This window comes from Maniola hyperantus, chromosome 10 (assembly GCF_902806685.2).
Source record: "Maniola hyperantus chromosome 10, iAphHyp1.2, whole genome shotgun sequence".
NCBI lineage: Eukaryota > Metazoa > Arthropoda > Insecta > Lepidoptera > Nymphalidae > Maniola > Maniola hyperantus.
Window position 1 is genome coordinate 14,766,763 of NC_048545.1, and position 22,072 is coordinate 14,788,834.

The 22,072-nt window shown below is 39.7% G+C and overlaps 3 protein-coding genes and 1 long non-coding RNA gene across 7 annotated transcripts in view; 1 reads left to right on the plus strand and 3 right to left on the minus strand.

Moving 5' to 3' along the window:
- Positions 1-6,570, minus strand: part of Fmr1 (synaptic functional regulator FMR1) — a 20,918-nt gene extending 14,348 nt beyond the window's left edge. For all 4 annotated transcript variants that reach the window (XM_069501538.1, XM_069501539.1, XM_034973000.2 and 1 more), the window contains exons 1-3: positions 6,460-6,570; positions 6,039-6,091; positions 5,809-5,962 (exon numbers count right to left, since the gene is read on the minus strand). In XM_069501538.1, coding sequence (XP_069357639.1) covers positions 5,809-5,962; positions 6,039-6,091; positions 6,460-6,510 — 258 coding nt within the window. In that variant the 5' untranslated portion in view covers positions 6,511-6,570. The remainder of the gene's footprint in view (positions 1-5,808; positions 5,963-6,038; positions 6,092-6,459) is intronic.
- A 1,033-nt stretch (positions 6,571-7,603) lies between these two features.
- On the plus strand, positions 7,604-13,770 carry Gmer (GDP-L-fucose synthase-like protein). The gene is made up of 8 exons (XM_069501571.1): positions 7,604-7,731; positions 7,968-8,113; positions 8,598-8,712; positions 9,140-9,268; positions 9,769-9,842; positions 10,335-10,474; positions 11,619-11,747; positions 12,181-13,770. The coding sequence occupies exons 1-8, from the start codon at positions 7,630-7,632 to the stop codon at positions 12,414-12,416; spliced, it is 1,071 nt and encodes a 356-aa protein (XP_069357672.1). The 5' UTR covers positions 7,604-7,629; the 3' UTR covers positions 12,417-13,770.
- Positions 13,751-15,074, minus strand: LOC138402939 (uncharacterized). Its single transcript, XR_011237246.1, has 3 exons — positions 14,911-15,074; positions 14,364-14,585; positions 13,751-13,981 (listed from the first exon to the last, which is right to left on the minus strand). It is a non-coding gene; the product is annotated as an uncharacterized lncRNA (long non-coding RNA).
- Positions 15,075-15,448: 374 nt separating this feature from the next.
- On the minus strand, positions 15,449-21,541 carry alpha-PheRS (phenylalanine--tRNA ligase alpha subunit). Its single transcript, XM_034972858.2, has 6 exons — positions 21,165-21,541; positions 20,573-20,927; positions 19,733-20,010; positions 19,178-19,318; positions 16,059-16,266; positions 15,449-15,692 (listed from the first exon to the last, which is right to left on the minus strand). Exons 1-6 carry the CDS (start codon positions 21,435-21,437, stop codon positions 15,472-15,474), a joined length of 1,476 nt encoding a protein of 491 aa, XP_034828749.1. The 5' UTR covers positions 21,438-21,541; the 3' UTR covers positions 15,449-15,471.
- Between the last annotated feature and the right edge of the window lie 531 nt (positions 21,542-22,072).

Consider the following 22,072-nt stretch of genomic DNA (forward strand, 5'->3'; position numbering starts at 1 on the left):
AACGTCTAAGTAAGATGACGTCTAAGATAACGAGAAGCTGAGTGGTGTATGAAAGTGCTTCACCTGTGCATTCTAAAATAGATTTTTACTTATTTTTATGCATCATAGTTTTGGAATTATCGTACAAAATGTCGAAAAATACGACTGTAGTACGAAACCCTCGTCGCGCGAGCCTGACTCGCACTTGGCCGGTTTTTTTGTGGGGGAATTCTTCTTAAGATACCCAATCTCTTTGTGGAGAGATCGAATTTTGTGGGATTTCTACCCACTAAAACCCCCTCAGTCTTCTTTTCGGAAGGTCGGGGGTTCGATACCGGGCACCACTAACTTTTCGGAGTTGTTTCTGTTTAAAACAGTTAAATATCACTTGCTTTAACGGTGAAGGTAACATCGTGAGGAAACCTGCATGCCTGAGTTCTCCATGTTCTCAAAGGTGTGTGAAGTCTGGCAATCCGCATTGGACCAGCGTGGCAGACTATGGCCTACTAAAACCTTCTCACTCTAATAGGAGACCCGTGCTCTGTAGTGAGTCGGCGATGGATTGATAATTGTAAAATTAGTACCTACTTAAGTTTTAAAATGCATATTTTTTGGACATAGGACTCAATTTTATTGAAAATCCGAGTTAGGCCGCTTTTATTCAAATAACCCGAACTAAAGTTTTAAAACAGTTCAGTTCAGTGATAAATATTAGGATAAATAGGTCACATTCAGTTTATTTTTCGAGAATTCTTACTGTGGGATCCGTGTCTATCAGTGTTTTATTAATTGCGTTCTATATCCAGACACTATCTGTTTTTAGGGTTCTGTCTAAAATGAAAAAGCAACCCTAAGATCATTTCGTTGTCTATTAGTCTGTCTGTGAAGACCCTTTTTCTCACTAACGCGTGGGAGGTATGTTGAAAATATTAAATGTCAAGTACTCAGCTGGTCGATTCCGAAAAACCTGCATCAATCATTATTACTATCGCAATTGTTGTGATTGGCTGAATTTATGGTATTCTTGTTGCAACAATGCATTGTAGCCAATAGTGAGCAACCATCAACCATTCAGAGGTAATTGCGATCGTGACATTGTAACTGTCTTCTACCGCAACCCAGCGGCAGGTCTACGGTGTCTTGGAGTTGTAAAAAAATCAAACTCAATTAAAAATACGGCCCTTTATGCTGCATATTTTGATACTCGTAAACAAATCAAAACATATAGGGAACTTCCCCGTGACCTAGAATCATGAAATTTGGCAACAAGCAAGGTCTCACAGTACAAGAAAAAGGAAAAAACTCGATAATCGTAAATATTTTTTTTAATAATTTTCAGTGTTTTTTTTACCTACACTTCAAGGAAATTTCTAAATAATTTTAATACATATCGAAAATTGCGGACCGACAGGAATCGAAAACGGGTTCGATTCCTGCCGGTCCGCAATTTTTTATATGTATTTAAAATTATTTAGGAATTCTTAATTTGTTGTTACATAATATATCAGTTTATCACATAATTTACATATATCACGTCATTTTTTTCCGAATACAAACGTAACGTTACATACGGAGAAAATTTAACTGTAGCAACAAAAACTAAACGTATTCTTCTAAGGTACGGAACTTTCAGTGCGCGAGTTCAACTCGCACTTTGCAGGTTTTATATATTATTAATACTAGAGGAAATATCTTTCTAGTGATTTATTTTAAGACAGCGAAGTTTTAACTTAAAACGAAACGTAAAGACTTGTACAGCGCAAAGCGGAACGGAAATGACAGGACATCACACTAAACGCGCATATATGAACGATTTTGTATTTTCTAGCTCGTAGTTTTAAGTTTATCACATCTTCTGTATATGTATATATTTTTCCATGTATTATTCTGGAAGCTAAATAATTTTTTATTTATTTAATGTAAGCTTCATAAAGTACGCAACTGCAGGAATGAGGCTTAATTAATCAAAAACTATTATGCCTACTAAAAATAAATAAAAATCTAAGAATGTACAAGTAAAGCCCTTTCATATGATACCCCACTCGGTATAGTATGATACCCTACTTGGTATAGTAATCTTACTTTGAAAGTTGAAAATAGCAATATTTCTTCATGAACACATTTCAATTTTTTCTTGTGATGTAACCACAAATTCACGGTTTTCAGATGTTTCCCTCATGTCTGCTATAAGACCTACCTTCCTGCCAAATTTCATGATTCTATGTCAACAGGAAGTACCCCATAGGTTTCTTGACAGACAGACAGACAACAAAGTGATCCTATAAGGGTCCCGTTTTTCCTTTTGAGGTACGGAACCCTAAAACAGACAAGACAGATCTACATCTTGTACATAATTCTGTTGCATTTGAACTTTACCTTAAGCTTCTTACATACAATACAAACAAACAAACGTAAACGCTTAATATTATTCTATTTGTTGTTCAAGATCTAAAACTAAAAAAACTAGATATCGATTTATCTCTCCATTACCTACGTATGTCCTAAAAGCATAAATATAGTAAAATTATATTTATTTTGATAGTTATGATTATGACCCTTCAAACATCTTTAAAACATCACTATTTTAAGTTTTGAGGCAACTTCGTGCACAAATAAACTGTAAGAAACTAAAAAAATTACAAAACTACTGGCTTTATGGCAGACTTTACTTAATAATAATTATTTCAAATGTCTCTAGATTCTTAAAAAATATTAATTAACTAGCTTATTCCCGCAACTTCGTCCGCGTGGACTACACAAATCTAGAACCCATATATTACCCACTTAGGGGTTGAATTCTCAAATATCCTTAGTGGACGTCTATGCCATAATAACTATCTGCATGCCAAGTTTCAGCCCAATCTGTCCAGCAGTTTGAGCTGTGCGTTGATTGATCAGTGATGAAGGATTTTTGAAAATTCAATCCCTTAAAACAGTGGTTTGAAAGTGTAGTGTGTAGCCGCGTGGTAGACGCGGACGAAGTGGGGGGCATAAGCTAGTCTTTTTTAATGTTTGACTAGGTTATGCTCGCGACTTCGTCCGCGTGGACTACACAAATTTCAAACCCATATTTCACCCCCTTAGGGGTTGAATTTCAAAAATCCTTTCTTAGCGGATGCCTATGTCATAATATCTATCTGCATGCCAAATTTCAGCCCGATCCGTCAAGTAGTTTGAGCCGTGCGTTGATAGATCAGTCAGTCAGTCAGTCAGTCAGTCACCTTTTCCTTTTATATATTTTAGATGACCTCTTTGGCGCAGTGTTTGGATCTTTGTAAGACAGTGGTCCCAAGTTCAATGTACTGAGTCAATTAGACAATGTGATTTGATAAAAAAGTATTGATATTTTTAACAACTTATGAATATAATTATAAAGCAATCAAAACACCAATTAATAATAATTAATTACTGTACCTATTATGAACCACAATACTATTGCGAATTTTTACGATGCAGTCTGCTTGTCACACTATTATACAGACGAGAGTTTCTTTATATGGGAAATGTAGATAGATTATACCTACATAGGATAGATAACTTTTGATGTCGTAAAATTTAATTATATTTAGTATTTTTCAAAATCCTAAAAATAATTAAAATTAGGTTGGAGACATGAAAAGAGCCCCGCATGGTGCTTAGTTTTATACCGATCACAAGCACTGGCGTCCCTGGAAGCAGCTACTACATGAACAAAATCAGTAGACTGACTAATCTTTTCACCACGACGACGGCTACCTTTAAGACCGAGATGTCGCGGTTGCGGCTTTTTGAGCTGCCCATGTCCGTCCGACTCGAGAAGAAGAAGTATTTTACAAACATATAGTCGCGGGCATGATTTAGTAGTCCATACAAAAGTATATTCATACTAAGCCTTGAGCTCAGAAACTCCGGTTTTGGAAATGCGAAAGATTACAGGGTCGTTTGTAAAACCAGAGGTTTCAGTTTGCACATTTTAAGAAAAATGTGTACAATGGAACAAACTTTTTGAGTAGTTACATTAGTGATTAGATTATGTATTTGCAGTCACAGATATGTCCAGATTTGCAACTAGCGTGGCCCCCTCAGTCTCTCTCGCTCAAGCAGATTTTCTTACTTGTGAAATGTCATTCCTTCTACACTTCACGTTGTTTGCCAAAATCTCACGTACAAATACATTTTGGCAAACAAAAAAGTGGCCACGGTGATAAGGACAAAACATAATCATTTTGTCACGTTCTAATAAGAGCTTAAATGCATGTAGCTATCTCGCTCTAACAGTAAGCGTCACAATAGGGCTACTTCTAATAGTCCTTGTACTGAGGCAATAGTATAAGCTCTGCTGCGCGATTGCGGTAGAATGACAGCTACAATGTCACGATCGCAATCATCTCTGATTGGTTGACGCTCGCTCACTATTGGCTACAATGTATTGTTGCAACTAGAATCGCACAAATTCAGCCAATCAGAACAATTGGCATTGTAATAATGATTGATGCAGGTTTTACGAAATCGGCCTACTGAAGGATGACAGCCTGAATTCCTTGACTTCATGAGATTCTGTTATTACTTAAGATCATAATATAATTTTTGTGTAATTTAAATAGTTTGAATGCTGAGCATCTGAACATAACTCCAGAGCCGAAAAATAGAATTCTAAGCTCTGACTGAGAAATTCCTCCTTTTTTTAACCGACTTCAAAAAAAGGAGGTTCTCAATTAGACTGGATTTTTTTAATTTATCTTTTTGTAAATTTGTTACACGATTACTCCGCCAATCATGAGCTGATTTTGAGGATTCTTTTTTAGTTTGGTAGGAAGTCCCTTTTCAATATGGTTAAGACCTGATGAATATCTCTTCAATGGATAAGGGTAAATTGCTCGCGTTCAGTGTAATAGCGTAGTAAACAGTAGGTTTTTAACCAGGCATACCTTATTTTAATACATGACCACTTAAATAAGCAAAATAAAAAAATTGCAAAAAAAAAACAACTTCAATAACGACAAACACTAAAAATTAAAAATAATTTAATTTATTACCAAAATATTAGGTGTACAAGAGTTTATGTAGTTCTATAATAAATTAAATTATTTATTAATTTTTAGTGTTTGTGGTTATTGAAGCCAGTTTTTTTAAGGTTTCCTTTTTTCTCAGGAAATATTTTCAACCACATTTTACGAAAAACAAACATCATACAACAAACAACATACAAAAAAAATTATCAAACAAAAACTGTTATTAAAATCTATAGGAACTCTAAATTTCCAGGATAAAAAGTAGCCTATGTCAATCTCCAGGATGCAAATTATCTCTTTTCTATTAAGTTATTTTTGAAATCATTGAAGGTTTAGACAAAGAAAACCAAAACAAATGCTATTTGTACAATAAAAGTGATTTATCTGAAGACCTTAGGTTTAAATGCTAAAAGCTTTTTATCTAAATAATCTAAGTATATTGAATATTTCAGAACAGGTCATACAGCTGTTTATTCTTTGTTCTACTTCACATTAGTGTCTAAAATACAAAATAAATAATGGGCACAGTAAATAATAAGCAAATAATGTGAATTATGCTAATTTATAGACCTGTTTCTATGTTCTGACATGTAAGGGGCTGAAATACAGGTTTTTTTTTGTGCCTGCAATTTGCAAATGCCTTTGTGACTTTGTCAATAGGTAGTGCAGCTTGTAGTTTAGGTGACCTATAAGCTAAACTTATTGCAAAGTTTGATCAAGGGCATAGCAAATGTTAGGTACAAAGATTGATGAAGATTAGAGAAGTCACAAAACACAACTTTCTAAGTGTCAATAATTTGTGCATTGTTGTAATAAAACATATTTTGTAATACAATACCTTGATATTTGCAGTCCACCACCCACATGCTTCCTTCTCGTTTGACCTCGCGAATACTTCCACCTCTTGGTTTTCCACGAACTCCGTTTGTTTGCCAGTATCCTTAGGTGGTAGGAACACTTGGGAAAACGGAAACTTCGATTCCGGTTGCCAGCTGAAACCGAGTACTCCATGTAAATAACGTTCTCGCCGACAATGTAACATGAAAAATCAAAAAAATATTAACTCACTCATTTTCAAAGGCTACGAGAACCTCGTTGTCGAGCACGTCGGTGACAATGGCCTAAAAATATAGAAGAATTTTAGAAGTGATGATCCAATAACTTGGTACTTAATGCGATAGATATAAATAATTTTTTGGGTCAAATTGCGAAAATGCACGCTATGAAATGGGATACCACAAAGCTTCTTTCGGTTTCACGATCAAGTCTACGAAGAAGAAAAGCAGTCAAGAATAAAACACATGGAAAATTCACGCCCTGTCAGTCGGACATGGCGTCCATTCCAGCCGCGATGATCTTCCCGGAAAAATATTTTTGTAAGTATGTGACGAAACTCAAAAACGATGGCTTGTTATAACTGAATATATAAATCACTAATAAAAATTACGCGTTTTACGTACAACTCAAACGTACTTCACAATTTACAAACCTTATAATAAGCACCATTTTCACCGTACACCTCGACCGACAAATCCTCCATTTTGGTTTGAAAGCGTATTTGGCGTTTTCAGAGCGAGAATGAGGCTCGATCAAAAACTGATAGCCAATCATCGTCGAGAATTCACGCAGTAGACAATATTATTTTACTTTTTTTAATGCTGGCAACGCTGGCCGCATACAATTTCAAAGCAGATTATATAAAAATCGGTAAATATCGTAGATTAGGTGATTAGAACCGGTGGAACCGCAAACATGTAGATCTGTTTAAAAAGGGAATTCCCGACTCCCGTGATATAAAGTAGGCAGTTCATGGAATTACCTTTTTACATTTTTTTAACCGACTTCAAAAAGGAGGAGGTCATGTAATTCTCCAGGTCCTTAACTATACCCATGCAAAAACCACTTTATCATTATACAAATCTTGACGGCTGAACTCCCGACGTAATTACTTGGGGTATACCTAACTAACTAGTTCCGAATCCATCTGGGGTCCTCTTTCAAAGAACCTCTGTTTGCGACGCGATGACATTAGAAGACTACGAGGCGTACCTAGAATCATGAAATTTGGCAGGTAGGTAGATCTTATAGCTGACATTTGGGGAAAAATCTGAAAACCGTGAATTTAGGCTTAGATCACACAAAAAAAATTAAATTGTGATCATGAACTAATAATTAGTATTTTCAACTTTCGAAGTGAGTGACTATATCAAGTGGGGTATCATATGAAAGGTCTTCACCTGTACATTCTAAAACAGATTTTTATTTATTTTTATGCATCATAGTTTTTGAATTATCGTGCAAAATGTCGAAAAAATACGACTGTAGTACGGAACCCTCATTGCGCGAGCCTGACTCGCACTTGGCCGGTTTTTTTTATAACAACATCCAAGGTAGGTATGTAATCAATCACATTTGTTTGGTCATGTTGGCAGTACTGTCTTTCTGTCAGTGTTAGTATAATACTACTCTATGGTGTTAGTGTTGAGTGTTAAGGCTCCACCACACAGGCGCATTATTATCGGTCGATAATATCGCATGCGTTATTGCGATATCTGTTTTCAGTACATTTTGTATTAGGATGGTCATGTAGTTACACACTGCTGCGATAATAACGCCGCAATGGAACTAGGGACGTATTATCGCAGCAGTGTGTAACTACATGACCATCCTAATACATAATGTACTGAAAACAGATATCGCAATAACGCATGCGATATTATCGACCGATAATAACGCGCCTGTGTGGGGGAGCCTTTATAATGTTGGTATCCGGTGCGGCGGCTGATAAGAAACACTAATTTATTATTTATTTTGCCTACGTAGATAGTTCACTAAAAATAAATATTAAATTCAAGTAACTTTTTAATATTCCCTAAGTGATTCAATACACAAGACGGTAATGATAAATCTTTAATGGTTACATACAAAAAATTACTACTTTTACCGGTAATATTTTATTATTTTCAATTAACTAATAAGTAAATGAAAATTGTTTAGATGAGTGGAGAAAACAGCATTATCCTGGTGACCGGAGGTTCCGGTCTCGTTGGACAAGCGATAAAAACTGTGATGGATGAAGAAAAGAAGTTGGGTTCAAACTGTGAAACGTGGATTTTCTGTGGCTCCAAAGATGGTGACCTCAGGTTAGTGGTTCTAGAGCGAATGCATAATCCCAACTTTCAAAATCCAGTAGTTTAAATAGTGTGTTGACATGTCAGTCAGTCAGTTTCCCTCTATATTAACAAAATTACTAATCGAATAGTAACTAACCAAGATACGGTATATTACTTAACGAAGACTTTATAAACTTGACTTTAAGAATTTTGAGAAATATGATCTTTAAAACCAAAATCCACATCCCTGTTACCTGCTATTAAGTACCAAGACGTGATGGCTTAGGCTGAGATGTGTAGAGTGTATCTTTGACTTTGCTCAGACTTAAGTTTCAGTTAAAATGAGAAAGATGTATGCCAGCTATATGTACAACGCTGTCTTGTTTTACCAGTGTCTCAAGTCTGAGCAAAGTCATTGAGAGCTTGTAGTTCCCAACCTAATTATTTTCACAGCTTATGAAAAGTTATTTGTACCAGAATCGGCACTTAATTTTTTTCCCTATTTCTGTTATAGGGACAGGGCCCAGACAGAAGCCCTGTTTGATAAATACAAGCCCACACATGTGGTGCACTTAGCTGCTATGGTCGGAGGGCTGTTCCATAACATGACCCATAATTTAGACTTCTTTGTAAGTTAGTTCTTTTTATATTGCAAAAACAAAGCTTTTAAAAGGCTAGAAAAATATTTCCTAGTTATTTAGTAATTTCATGGTATTCTAAAGACTTCAATAAGTTTTAATCTGAGAATAGTTTTGTTTTAGAAAAATCTGTGATAGTTCAAATATTGTATTCGAAGATTACTTTTTCTTTGTCATCAAAATGACTAATTAGATTACATTTAAAGAAAGGTACAAGTTAAGGTTAAGGTATTTTACAAGAAGGTATGTGAAAAGAAAAGTTTGACTCACTGATGAACTCCCAGCTCTAACCCTTGGACCTAATAATTTGAAGTTTTGTACGGACATTCCCTTTAAAATAAAGCAAGGAATAAGGATTGATATGCCAGGTGGTTTATCATTTTATAATGTATAGAATATGTATATATTTTTATTTCAGAGAGAGAACATGGCAATAAACGATAATGTGTTAAATGTGAGTCATAAACACAATGTGAAGAAAGTGGTGTCCTGCCTGTCCACCTGCATCTTCCCGGACAAAGTTACATATCCTATTGATGAGACTATGGTGAGTATAGATATTTTTTAGGTACCTAATTTCTAGGGTTTCATATCTCAAGAGAAAAAAAACCGGCCAAGTGTGAATAAGACTCGCGCACCGAGGGTACTACAGTCGTATTTTTTCGACATTATGCACATTAAATCAAAACTATAATGCATTTAATTTCTAAATAAATTAAAATCTATTTTTATTAGTTCATGACCATAATTTTTTTTTGTGTGATGTAACCACAAATTCACGGTTTTCAGATTTTTCCCCGAATGTCTGGTATAAGACTACCTACCTGCCAAATTTCATGATTCTAGGTCAACGCGAAGTACCCTGTAGGTTTTTTGACAGACAGACAACAAAGTTATCCTATAAGGGATCCGTTTTTCCTTTTGAGGTGCGGAACCCTAGTAAAGTGTTGTTTCTTGTTCGATGGAATGGTGTGGGAGTTCGACACGCGCTTGACCGGTTTTTCTCTTTTTCGTGGTGTTTGCTATAAAACATTTTTTTTTTTGTAGATTCATAATGGTCCTCCTCACACTTCAAATTATGGCTACAGCTATGCAAAGCGAATGATTGATATACTTAACAGGTGAATATAACAAAACATGAAAAGTACTACATACATGATTTAATTATTTTCATAATTGTGTTTTCATGTTTTTTGTAATTGTTTCACATGCCTCTAATGTTGTAAAGTGAATGTACTATGATAAGATTGAGTTTTACATTAACTTTTAAATATATTTCAAATTATCTATAAAAAAATAATTCACCTTAGATAACAAAACTGATTTTTCATGTGAATTTAAGTGGCTTTTTTTTCTAAATATTTATTACTAGATAACACCCGCGACTGCGTAAGTTTCGGTTTTATAAAAATCCAGTGGGATGAAAAGTAGCCTATGTCACTCTTCAGGTCTTCAGCTATATCCATGTAAAAAATCTGGTTAATCTGTTGCTCCGTTGCGGCGTGATTAAAGGACAAACCAATAAACAAACTAACTTTCGCATTTATAATAGCGTGTTCTCATACGACGGATGGACGACGCTATGCAAGACGGTAACGAGTATTGTAATACAGGGGCTACAGCGAGCAGCACGGTCGCACGTTCACGTCGGTGGTGCCGTGTAACGTGTTCGGGCCGCACGACAACTTCTCGTTGGAGTCCAGCCACGTCATACCCGCGCTCATACGACGGATGGACGACGCTATGCAAGACGGTAACGAGTATTGTAATACAGGGGCTACAGCGAGCAGCACGGTCGCACGTTCACGTCGGTGGTGCCGTGTAACGTGTTCGGGCCGCACGACAACTTCTCGTTGGAGTCCAGCCACGTCATACCCGCGCTCATACGACGGATGGACGACGCTATGCAAGACGGTAACGAGTATTGTAATACAGGGGCTACAGCGAGCAGCACGGTCGCACGTTCACGTCGGTGGTGCCGTGTAACGTGTTCGGGCCGCACGACAACTTCTCGTTGGAGTCCAGCCACGTCATACCCGCGCTCATACGACGGATGGACGACGCTATGCAAGACGGTAACGAGTATTGTAATACAGGGGCTACAGCGAGCAGCACGGTCGCACGTTCACGTCGGTGGTGCCGTGTAACGTGTTCGGGCCGCACGACAACTTCTCGTTGGAGTCCAGCCACGTCATACCCGCGCTCATACGACGGATGGACGACGCTATGCAAGACGGTAACGAGTATTGTAATACAGGGGCTACAGCGAGCAGCACGGTCGCACGTTCACGTCGGTGGTGCCGTGTAACGTGTTCGGGCCGCACGACAACTTCTCGTTGGAGTCCAGCCACGTCATACCCGCGCTCATACGACGGATGGACGACGCTATGCAAGACGGTAACGAGTATTGTAATACAGGGGCTACAGCGAGCAGCACGGTCGCACGTTCACGTCGGTGGTGCCGTGTAACGTGTTCGGGCCGCACGACAACTTCTCGTTGGAGTCCAGCCACGTCATACCCGCGCTCATACGACGGATGGACGACGCTATGCAAGACGGTAACGAGTATTGTAATACAGGGGCTACAGCGAGCAGCACGGTCGCACGTTCACGTCGGTGGTGCCGTGTAACGTGTTCGGGCCGCACGACAACTTCTCGTTGGAGTCCAGCCACGTCATACCCGCGCTCATACGACGGATGGACGACGCTATGCAAGACGGTAACGAGTATTGTAATACAGGGGCTACAGCCATACTTTTTTTTATCAAGATGTTGGGTTTGTAGAGTCAGGACTTATAAGTAAAGTTATTTAAATGTTATAAATGTGGTAAAATCAAAAGCACTTGAAGCTACTTTCGCTTATGTGACGCTTATACTATATATTATTTTGTTTCCAGGTGATACAACGTTTACAGTATGGGGCAGCGGCAAGCCCCTGAGGCAGTTCATATACTCTTTGGACCTCGCCAGACTGTTTATATGGGTTCTTAGAAATTACGATAGTGTCGAACCTATTATATTATCAGGTTAGTATTATCTAGTAGTAGCTGATGCCCGCGACTTAGTCCGCGTGGATTTAGATTTCAAAAATTCTGTGGGAACTGTTTAATTTTTCGTATAAAAAGGAGCCTATGTCACTCTCCAGGTCTTCAACTGTATCCATGTAAAAAATCAGGTAAATACGTTGCTCCGTAGCGGCATGATTGAAGGACGAAATCAGTACCCTTATTATAAATGCAAAAGTGTGTTTGTTTATTGGTTTGTCCTCCAATCGCAGGGCAACAGTGCAACAGATTGACGTGATTTTTTGCATGGGTATAGATACAGACCTGGAGAGTGACGTAGGCTACTTTTTATCTCTGAAAATCCAAGAGTTCCCACGGGATTTTTAATCTAGTTCCACGCGGACCAAATCGCTGGCATCCGCTAGAGTAACATAAATAATCATACATGTTTCAGTGGACGAAAACGACGAGGTGCCAATAAGCAGCGTAGCCGAAGCCATCAAGAAAGCGCACGGTTTCCAAGGCGACATTCTCTACGACACTTCCAAAGCAGATGGACAGTATAAGAAGACAGCGTCTAACAACAAACTGAGATCGCTCCATAAAGACTTCGAGTTCACGCCCTTTACTGAAGCTATACAGACCACAGTCACGTGGTACACACAGAATAAACAACACGCGAGGACATAGTAACAAAACCAGTGACCAGTGAACGACAAAACATAGAAATCGCGTTTCTAACAATGATTGCCACGTCCAACCTAAATACCTTCAAGGCAAGAGTAAGCATTTTCTAGGCAAGTGCGCTCCAATCTAAACCTAAAAAGTTGACATTTACATTGACAAAATAATGGCCACAGGCTCACGTCTGTTGAACACGTAACTGCAACTAATTAATTTAGTTTAAATCGCGACAGGCTCATGATTGGTACTGTGTGTCATGCGACACTGACAGCGTTGCTATGATTGGTCGACTCAAAGTGATAGTTACGGAGGTATAATCGAGTGGAAGACGCCCACCACGGTAGAGATTTCGTTACGCTATAATAGAGCGTACGAAATATTTCTATGCGTTGTCGTTCACTGACAGTGACACCAACGTCTGTGATGTTTGTGGAAGAGCCGACATAACCGTTGTAGCCCCTAGGACTGTCACCATATTTATGATCTTACAAATCACAATAAAGTATTGCTTATTTATTTATTTTATTTTGTAAAAGTTCGGAAATGATGGCAATTTTCAAATTGAAATGACTGAAGCAATATTTTTTTAATTGCTATGGATGACGTTTTCGAGTTTTGTTATGCTGATTACAATTTTTCTAAATTCTAAATTCTAGAAAGCCGAAGTTTTTTTTGAAAAATTTCTAATGATTGAAAAGCAATATAAGTACAATAGATACTATTATTATTCTTAGGAAATGTTACGAGTTATTTAATTTTAAGTTATAAAAGTAAATAGGTAAGATCACGGAACAGAAAGAACAGTGGAAGTGCAATTCTCCAAAATTACTATAGGAACCGCTGTCGCCAAACTCATACAAATATACCGATAGTCATATATTGCACTACAAAGAAACAAATCATTTGATTTGTCGTTTAAGTTTAGTCAAAACTAGCCTACGTCACAGATTTGGAAATAAACCCTGACGCTCTAGAAATAAGATTTATTTTGCTTTAGCGGAAGAACGTATTTACGAGCTATAGTCACACTCACGTCACACTAGATTCAATTGTCCAATTAATTCCGCTACTTGACCATAGATGGCGGTATTCTAAGTAGTAGCAATTATAAACTTAATTACTTTAAACATATGGTTGACATTTGCGTGATCGGTCGATTTTTTTTCCTCCTCAGTTAAGGCTGCACCACGTAGCTCAATGAATTACCTATCGATATCGATAGATACTCGTTATTTTGTTCATTCGCAAAAATAAAATTAAAAAAGGTAATTATAAAATTGAATAAAAGTGCTGGTATGTATGCATGCCTTTTACAAGTATGCACAATAAATACTGCAACGTATGAATATAGATAAATTTTATTTATTGCCCTTGAAATAAAACATATTTGTTAAGAAACTGGCGTTTCGAAAGTCTTATTTTTAATTTTAATAAATGGTGTATGCGAACATTTATGTATATATTTTTCGACTATTGCCTTCATCAAATCGGTAACGTGATTAGACGCAGGAATCTCCGAATCACTTTGTCTTTTTGAAGAACCTGGAGTGACCACATTTATCATTTTGTGGCTGAAACCAAAATTAAATTTTGAGAATAAATCCGTACTAATATTATAAATGCGAAAGTGTGTCTGTCTGTCTGTCTGTCTGTCTGCTAGCTTTTCACGGCTCAACCGATCAACCGTTTTTGATGAAATTTGGTACAGAGATAGCTTGCATCCCGGGAAAGGACATAGGAAGTTGAAAAGTTCCCACAGGATTTTTAAAAACCTAAATCCACGCGGACGAAGTCGCGGGCATCATCTAGTACCTATATAAAAATGAATAGGAGAAAAATTAATTAGTGTGTTTATGAATTAAATTTGATATTTAGTCAGTCAATCTTCATACAAAAATATAACTAAGAGGTGTGTTGTTTTGTATTATAATATCAAGTATTTTCAATACTTACTGAAAGTAATAAAATAAAACAAGGTTATTTGATTAAAAGACTTAACGATTTTCATTGATGGAAGCGCAGTAGGTTTCGTATATCTATATCCTTTATTTGATATTATAAAATCGACTTCTAAAAAAATGTTCAGAGCATATCATGCTTGATTTGGTTGGCATCCAATTAACTCTACCCGTTGCATCTATCCATTTCTCTTTGATGCTTGCATCTTTGGGAAACCTAAAAATATTTTAAATGAAGGTTAGAGGAACTACTGATGTCTATTTAGTGATCAATGCAACGTCTCACTCATTAATAAATTATAATTATTGCGTTACTATTTATTTATATCCTTGTATCGATATCAATCGATAAATTCAATATTCTACTTGGCCACATCACTATTTGAGTAGCGAACACGGAGCGAAGTACTTTCGGAATAGAATCAATCCAAAATAAACTTTATCTTAATTGTTTAAGGTTGATTTTGACTAACCGTTCTATTAAATATTAGTAAATTGAAATAAATTAAGATTTTATAGAAAACAATGAAAATCGTACTTACCGATGATACGAAACACCTCCATTTTTAAGATTTTTTCTCCTACTATCATTTTTACACTCCAAAACGGAACAGTAACATTGCTAGGGCAATATGAATTTGTCGCGAGACTACCAACTCCACGCGATGTTAGAACGCGACTGGGATCAGTTTTACGTAACTACGCTTAATGTTGGCACGCGTGCCACGCCTACTTAGCACTTCCACTGTTTTTTCTGTTCCGTGGGTAAGATCATTTATTATATAAAAATATCAGTCATTTATCAATAAAATTAATTGAACAATTTAATTTTATTACCTATTTCGTTTTATTTAAAAACCTTGTTTTGACAATTATTACTGTTACAATTTTTCATAATAAGTAGGTACAATTTGAACATGGAAATGGATACTGAAGCTTTAACCGCTAGGCTATCGCCGCGTGCTTCTAACGACGACGCGCGGTGGCACGCGGTGCGGTTGTAGAAAAAGGAGGATGGAATGAGGTCAAACAACTCCTCAGAACCCTCCCCATTATATGTATAGAATAAAAAACCAAAAATAATTTATGCAATATATTAGCAATCACTTATCAAGCCTACATATGGGGTTGTCCTGCACCATCTGCAGGTCCACCTTGGGCCCCACGAGGTCGCGGATGTTGTTCAGGCCGTACTTGATCATCGTGGGCCTCTCCAGCGAGAGCCCCCATGCTATCACCGACACGTCTTCCGGTAAACCCATCGGTAGCAGCATCTCCGGCCGGAACACCCCAGAGTTGCCGATCTCGATCCATTTGCCGAGACCTGCAATAGAATCCTCATCATCATTATGATCAACTCATCGCCGGCTCACTACAGAGTACGGGTCTCCTCTCAGAGTGAAAACGGTTTTGACCTTAGTCTACCACGCTGGCCATATGCGGATTGGTAGACTTCACACACCTTTGTCGTCCCTGAACTTAACCGCGAGACTGGGGCTTTACTGTACGTACGGGGGAGCAGAGTACACCAGCCCGCATAGGGTTGTTGTTGTGCCATGTGGCACCTCGCGCGTGGTGCCACATGGCACCTGGTTAGGTTAGGTTGCGAGGACGAGCCTCACCTCGTGGCAACTGTGCGCACGGGTAATACAAATGTGGTAGTAGGTGCTGTAGTTGTTGGGCTATGTACCTTCATGGAAAGCGAAGATCTCCATACTGGGTTCAGTGTAAGGGTTGTACGCCGGTTTGAACTGCAGGCGCTTGAAGCCGAGCCGCGCGAAGAACGCGTCGAGGATGCTGATGAGGTCGGCCAGGCCCAGCCCGCGCCCCGCCACCACGCCCTCCACCTGGTGGAACTCCGCCAGGTGAGTGGCGTCCAAGGTTTCGTTGCGGAATACCTACAAAATACGGGCAAATACACGACATTGCGAACAGATATTGGGAAGTTGGCGAAGCTGAAGTGGCAATGGGCAGGGCACATCGTTCGAAAAACCGATAGACATTGGGGTCCCAAGGTGCAAACTCAAACTCAAATTATTCGTTCAGAATAGGTAAAATTTTACGCTTACTGATGATCAGAATTTTAGTTTGTAAGATGATATAGCGGTGATAAAATTAATACGTACTTAAAACTAAAGCTACGAGGGTTCCAAACGCGCCCAGGTCTGAGAAAAGCCCATTACAAACTCAGCCGGGTGTATTAAGCTGGAGCGGCGACCTTATTCATTCATACATCATGGCCAGGATTCAGGCGGCGGCGTATTGAAGTTCCTACAAGAGACCTATATCCAGCAGTGGACGTCTATCGGTTGGTAATGAAGATTGGGAAGTTGAAGTGGCAACGAACGGGGCACATAGTTCAAACAATCAATAGAAGTTGGGGTCCCTAAGCAGCGTTGACAGACCCCCACTACAATATATTTCGGAGTGTGCTAAAGAATTATTCGACCCCGCTTTCCATTTTACTATCGAACTGCGAGGCATCGCTAAGGTTGAACCACTCGTGAACACGACCACATTATGTTCTTATGATGCGGGTTGTTTGCACGTTTGTTTGTGCGCGTGCGCAGGTGTGGATCCACCTATATAAGTTTAACGGCTTTTAAATGAATAGACCATAAAGTGATTTAAATGTGGTTTAACTGTCAAAAAGTTTGAATGAACTATAATTACCTTATCAATGCTGAAGTACTTCTGTGGTTTGAACTCGGCTTGCTGCGCGAGTGTGTACAGCATCCGCGCGCTCACAGCCGTCGTGTGTGTGCGCAGCAAGTTCTTCTGTGCTTCCTCGATCTTCCAGCAGTAGCCGTAGGCCTACGTCATAGCCTTGTGACGTAGACAATTCCCTTACCTTATCAATGCTGAAGTACTTCTGTGGTGTGAACTCGGCTTGCTGCGCGAGTGTGTACAGCATCCGCGCGCTCACAGCCGTCGTGTGTGTGCGCAGCAAGTTCTTCTGTGCTTCCTCGATCTTCCAGCAGTAGCCGTAGGCCTACGTCATAGCCTTGTGACGTAGACAATTCCCTTACCTTATCAATGCTGAAGTACTTCTGTGGTGTGAACTCGGCTTGCTGCGCGAGTGTGTACAGCATCCGCGCGCTCACAGCCGTCGTGTGTGTGCGCAGCAAGTTCTTCTGTGCTTCCTCGATCTTCCAGCAGTAGCCGTAGGCCTACGTCATAGCCTTGTGACGTAGACAATTCCCTTACCTTATCAATGCTGAAGTACTTCTGTGGTGTGAACTCGGCTTGCTGCGCGAGTGTGTACAGCATCCGCGCGCTCACAGCCGTCGTGTGTGTGCGCAGCAAGTTCTTCTGTGCTTCCTCGATCTTCCAGCAGTAGCCGTAGGCCTACGTCATAGCCTTGTGACGTAGACAATTCCCTTACCTTATCAATGCTGAAGTACTTCTGTGGTGTGAACTCGGCTTGCTGCGCGAGTGTGTACAGCATCCGCGCGCTCACAGCCGTCGTGTGTGTGCGCAGCAAGTTCTTCTGTGCTTCCTCGATCTTCCAGCAGTAGCCGTAGGCCTACGTCATAGCCTTGTGACGTAGACAATTCCCTTACCTTATCAATACTGAAGTACTTCTGTGGTGTGAACTCGGCTTGCTGCGCGAGTGTGTACAGCATCCGCGCGCTCACAGCCGTCGTGTGTGTGCGCAGCAAGTTCTTCTGTGCTTCCTCGATCTTCCAGCAGTAGCCGTAGGCCTACGTCATAGCCTTGTGACGTAGACAATTCCCTTACCTTATCAATGCTGAAGTACTTCTGTGGTGTGAACTCGGCTTGCTGCGCGAGTGTGTACAGCATCCGCGCGCTCACAGCCGTCGTGTGTGTGCGCAGCAAGTTCTTCTGTGCTTCCTCGATCTTCCAGCAGTAGCCGTAGGCCTACGTCATAGCCTTGTGACGTAGACAATTCCCTTACCTTATCAATGCTGAAGTACTTCTGTGGTGTGAACTCGGCTTGCTGCGCGAGTGTGTACAGCATCCGCGCGCTCACAGCCGTCGTGTGTGTGCGCAGCAAGTTCTTCTGTGCTTCCTCGATCTTCCAGCAGTAGCCGTAGGCCTACGTCATAGCCTTGTGACGTAGACAATTCCCTTACCTTATCAATGCTGAAGTACTTCTGTGGTGTGAACTCGGCTTGCTGCGCGAGTGTGTACAGCATCCGCGCGCTCACAGCCGTCGTGTGTGTGCGCAGCAAGTTCTTCTGTGCTTCCTCGATCTTCCAGCAGTAGCCGTAGGCCTACGTCATAGCCTTGTGACGTAGACAATTCCCTTACCTTATCAATGCTGAAGTACTTCTGTGGTGTGAACTCGGCTTGCTGCGCGAGTGTGTACAGCATCCGCGCGCTCACAGCCGTCGTGTGTGTGCGCAGCAAGTTCTTCTGTGCTTCCTCGATCTTCCAGCAGTAGCCGTAGGCCTACGTCATAGCCTTGTGACGTAGACAATTCCCTTACCTTATCAATGCTGAAGTACTTCTGTGGTGTGAACTCGGCTTGCTGCGCGAGTGTGTACAGCATCCGCGCGCTCACAGCCGTCGTGTGTGTGCGCAGCAAGTTCTTCTGTGCTTCCTCGATCTTCCAGCAGTAGCCGTAGGCCTACGTCATAGCCTTGTGACGTAGACAATTCCCTTACCTTATCAATGCTGAAGTACTTCTGTGGTGTGAACTCGGCTTGCTGCGCGAGTGTGTACAGCATCCGCGCGCTCACAGCCGTCGTGTGTGTGCGCAGCAAGTTCTTCTGTGCTTCCTCGATCTTCCAGCAGTAGCCGTAGGCCTACGTCATAGCCTTGTGACGTAGACAATTCCCTTACCTTATCAATGCTGAAGTACTTCTGTGGTGTGAACTCGGCTTGCTGCGCGAGTGTGTACAGCATCCGCGCGCTCACAGCCGTCGTGTGTGTGCGCAGCAAGTTCTTCTGTGCTTCCTCGATCTTCCAGCAGTAGCCGTAGCCCTGTGATACCAGTCATACACTTTTGTAACGACATGAATAATTATTACGAACAGAAAAAAAATTCAGACAAATAATGTAACTGTAAACTAAATCAAAACTTCATCATCCATCTCAATTCTCAACTCATGGCCGGCCCACTACTAAGCACGGATTTCTTCTACACTTCCTAGACCTTTCAATAATATCTGTTGTAGCCCTTTGACACCAGTAAGCTTTGTGAAGTCATGACTGATTCAACATCAAATTTTTTTTTAAATTAAAATTAAAAAAAAAACATGGTGGCCAATAAGGTAAATGTGTAAGTTTAGTATATATTATGTATTTAGTATATAAGTTTAGTATAGTATATTAATTATGTGTGTGGTGATAAGTTGAGATGATGATATCATTATCTCAACTTATCATAAAACTTACCTGAGACCCATAACCTCCTTCACTATGGACCTTCTTAACCCTTTCCAAATAATCCATAGGGAAGTCAGTGGATACAGCAGGGGAGGATATAAAGAAGGTATCGTGGGCGTCGCGCGCCGGGTGCTGCTGCGGCTGGAACAGAGCGTCGAAGTTCCAGAACGAGTTCTCCACATACTGGTTTGTGGGCATCTCCGTGAAACCCATCTCTAGGAAGATCTCACGGAACTCTGACCGCACTTTGAGGAGTGGGTGCAAGTGTCCACATTCTGGAGGTTGACCTGTGTTAATAGAATAAAAATTTAAGCCTTGAAAACAGTAAACGGTAAAATGGAAAAACTATTACAGTGGACCCCCCGGTAATCCGGCACCCTCTGTAATCCGACATGGTCTATTATTTATTATTGAATATTTTTTTGCCAAACTTTGCTAATGTATGATTGAATAAGTTATAACTTGTACGCACCACCACTATTGTGCTCGACGCATAGGTTATTATTTTGTTTCTGATTGCATAGTTTGAATACATAATGAAGTATGATTTGTACTTCAGAGTACATATATGTATGTAACATATAGAATCTTATCATTGGATCTGTAATTTGTCGGATTACAAGGTACTCTGTTGTAAAAAATTCCGGACTATAGGGGGTCTTAGGCAGTACTCTATAATCCGACAAATTCGATAGTCCGACACTGCCCTGCAAAGTGTTTGTCGGATTACTGGGGTCCACTGTATAGCTGGAGTAGGAATACCTAACTACGGTTTCGAAGGACCTATTCAATGACATCCCATTCACAGTGCGGTCTAACCCATAAAGGAAAAAAAAAGTGAAACTTTACCTAGTGCATCAAAGTTATATTGTTTGAACTGCAGCTGCTTCCAAGCCCCTGTCAGCAGCATTTCACTTGTCAGATCTGTTTCTAGCTTCCTAATCGATGTTGCAAATTGAGGTCCTTTCGTTAACACAAAACTTTTCACTGTAATTTCTTGTAGAAGTTTTCGTTTCTTGTAATCACTTCTCACTTTCTCTGGTAATGTGTCTATACCCTTTGTAATTTCGTTAAGGTGATCTTGCACTGTGTCCGTGATTGTTTCTGTTTTCCGTTTGACTAACGGAGCCCCACTGGATTTGTCAATAGCTATCCATCCTAATGACATGGCTTTGCTAAACCCTAATTTTGCATTGGGTACAGTCTGAAAAGAATTTGATACTATTAAAAATTTAAAATTCTAAACATTTATTCAAATTGGGTAAGTAACGTTGTACAGTTTTTGATTGTCGATTGTAGAATGTGTAAGATAATGATGATGTTAATTAAATTAAGAAGGTACATTTTAAAATTAAATAACTATTTTATTTATAAATCAACTTATTTGAGTTTTAACTACAAAAAGTGTCGTAAGAAGTTGGAATACATATGTTGTTTATACCTTCATAACTTCAGCCTGTGAGATCCCAGAGTCAGGAATGCTTCGATATAACACAGCTTCATGACTGCCCTTCTCAGCAACTAATTTCCCTTCATCAGTTAACTCCCATTTCGTACTTTTTACACCTTCCGAAATGACCATGTCAAGTGCTTCCAAACTTTTCACAGCACCCACCACTTTTTGGTGATCTTCATTAAAGTCACCGGCTAGATTTAGAGTGTCCACCTTATCAAATGCATCTAAGTATTTTAGAATCCTTTCATTTAACTCCATTTTAATTTTTTCTCCAATTTCTTTATTATTTTTAGGTTATCACTGAGTTATCACCACTTCACACATAAAAGCCACTGCCCACTTCACATCTGTGAATGACGGATGACCACAGACGTGAATGACGTTCACATTTGACATTTTGACACGACTAAGAAACGTCAACAACTTGAACATAAATACGAGATTGATTTAAATTAGGGTCTGCTTACACTAGCAACATGGTAAAACCGGAACTAAACAAAACCGAATTTTAAGAGAAGTCACCCGCTTCCAAGTGCTTTTCATGTCTCATTTGAATGTTAAATTAAAATTGCGATAGTGTAGGTACCTGACCTGTCTGCTACGTTTTCATGGTCATAAAAATATTGTACACCGACCTGTAGAACGAGATTTCAACTTCATAGACCGTTGTCTCTTTCACTCACCCTATGTGATGTTTTGTCGGTATCAAGGACAGAGACAATGCTCTACGAAACCCCTATCTCTTTCTAAAGGTCAATGTACAATATTTCATGCCAGGTAATATATACCTATAGTTCGCGACAGGTTGAAATGGCAATTGGGGTATGAGGCAGGGGTACGCCTCGCACGTCACCCGCGCTCGCAGTGGGTTAGTGCGGGGAGCAGAAAATCAA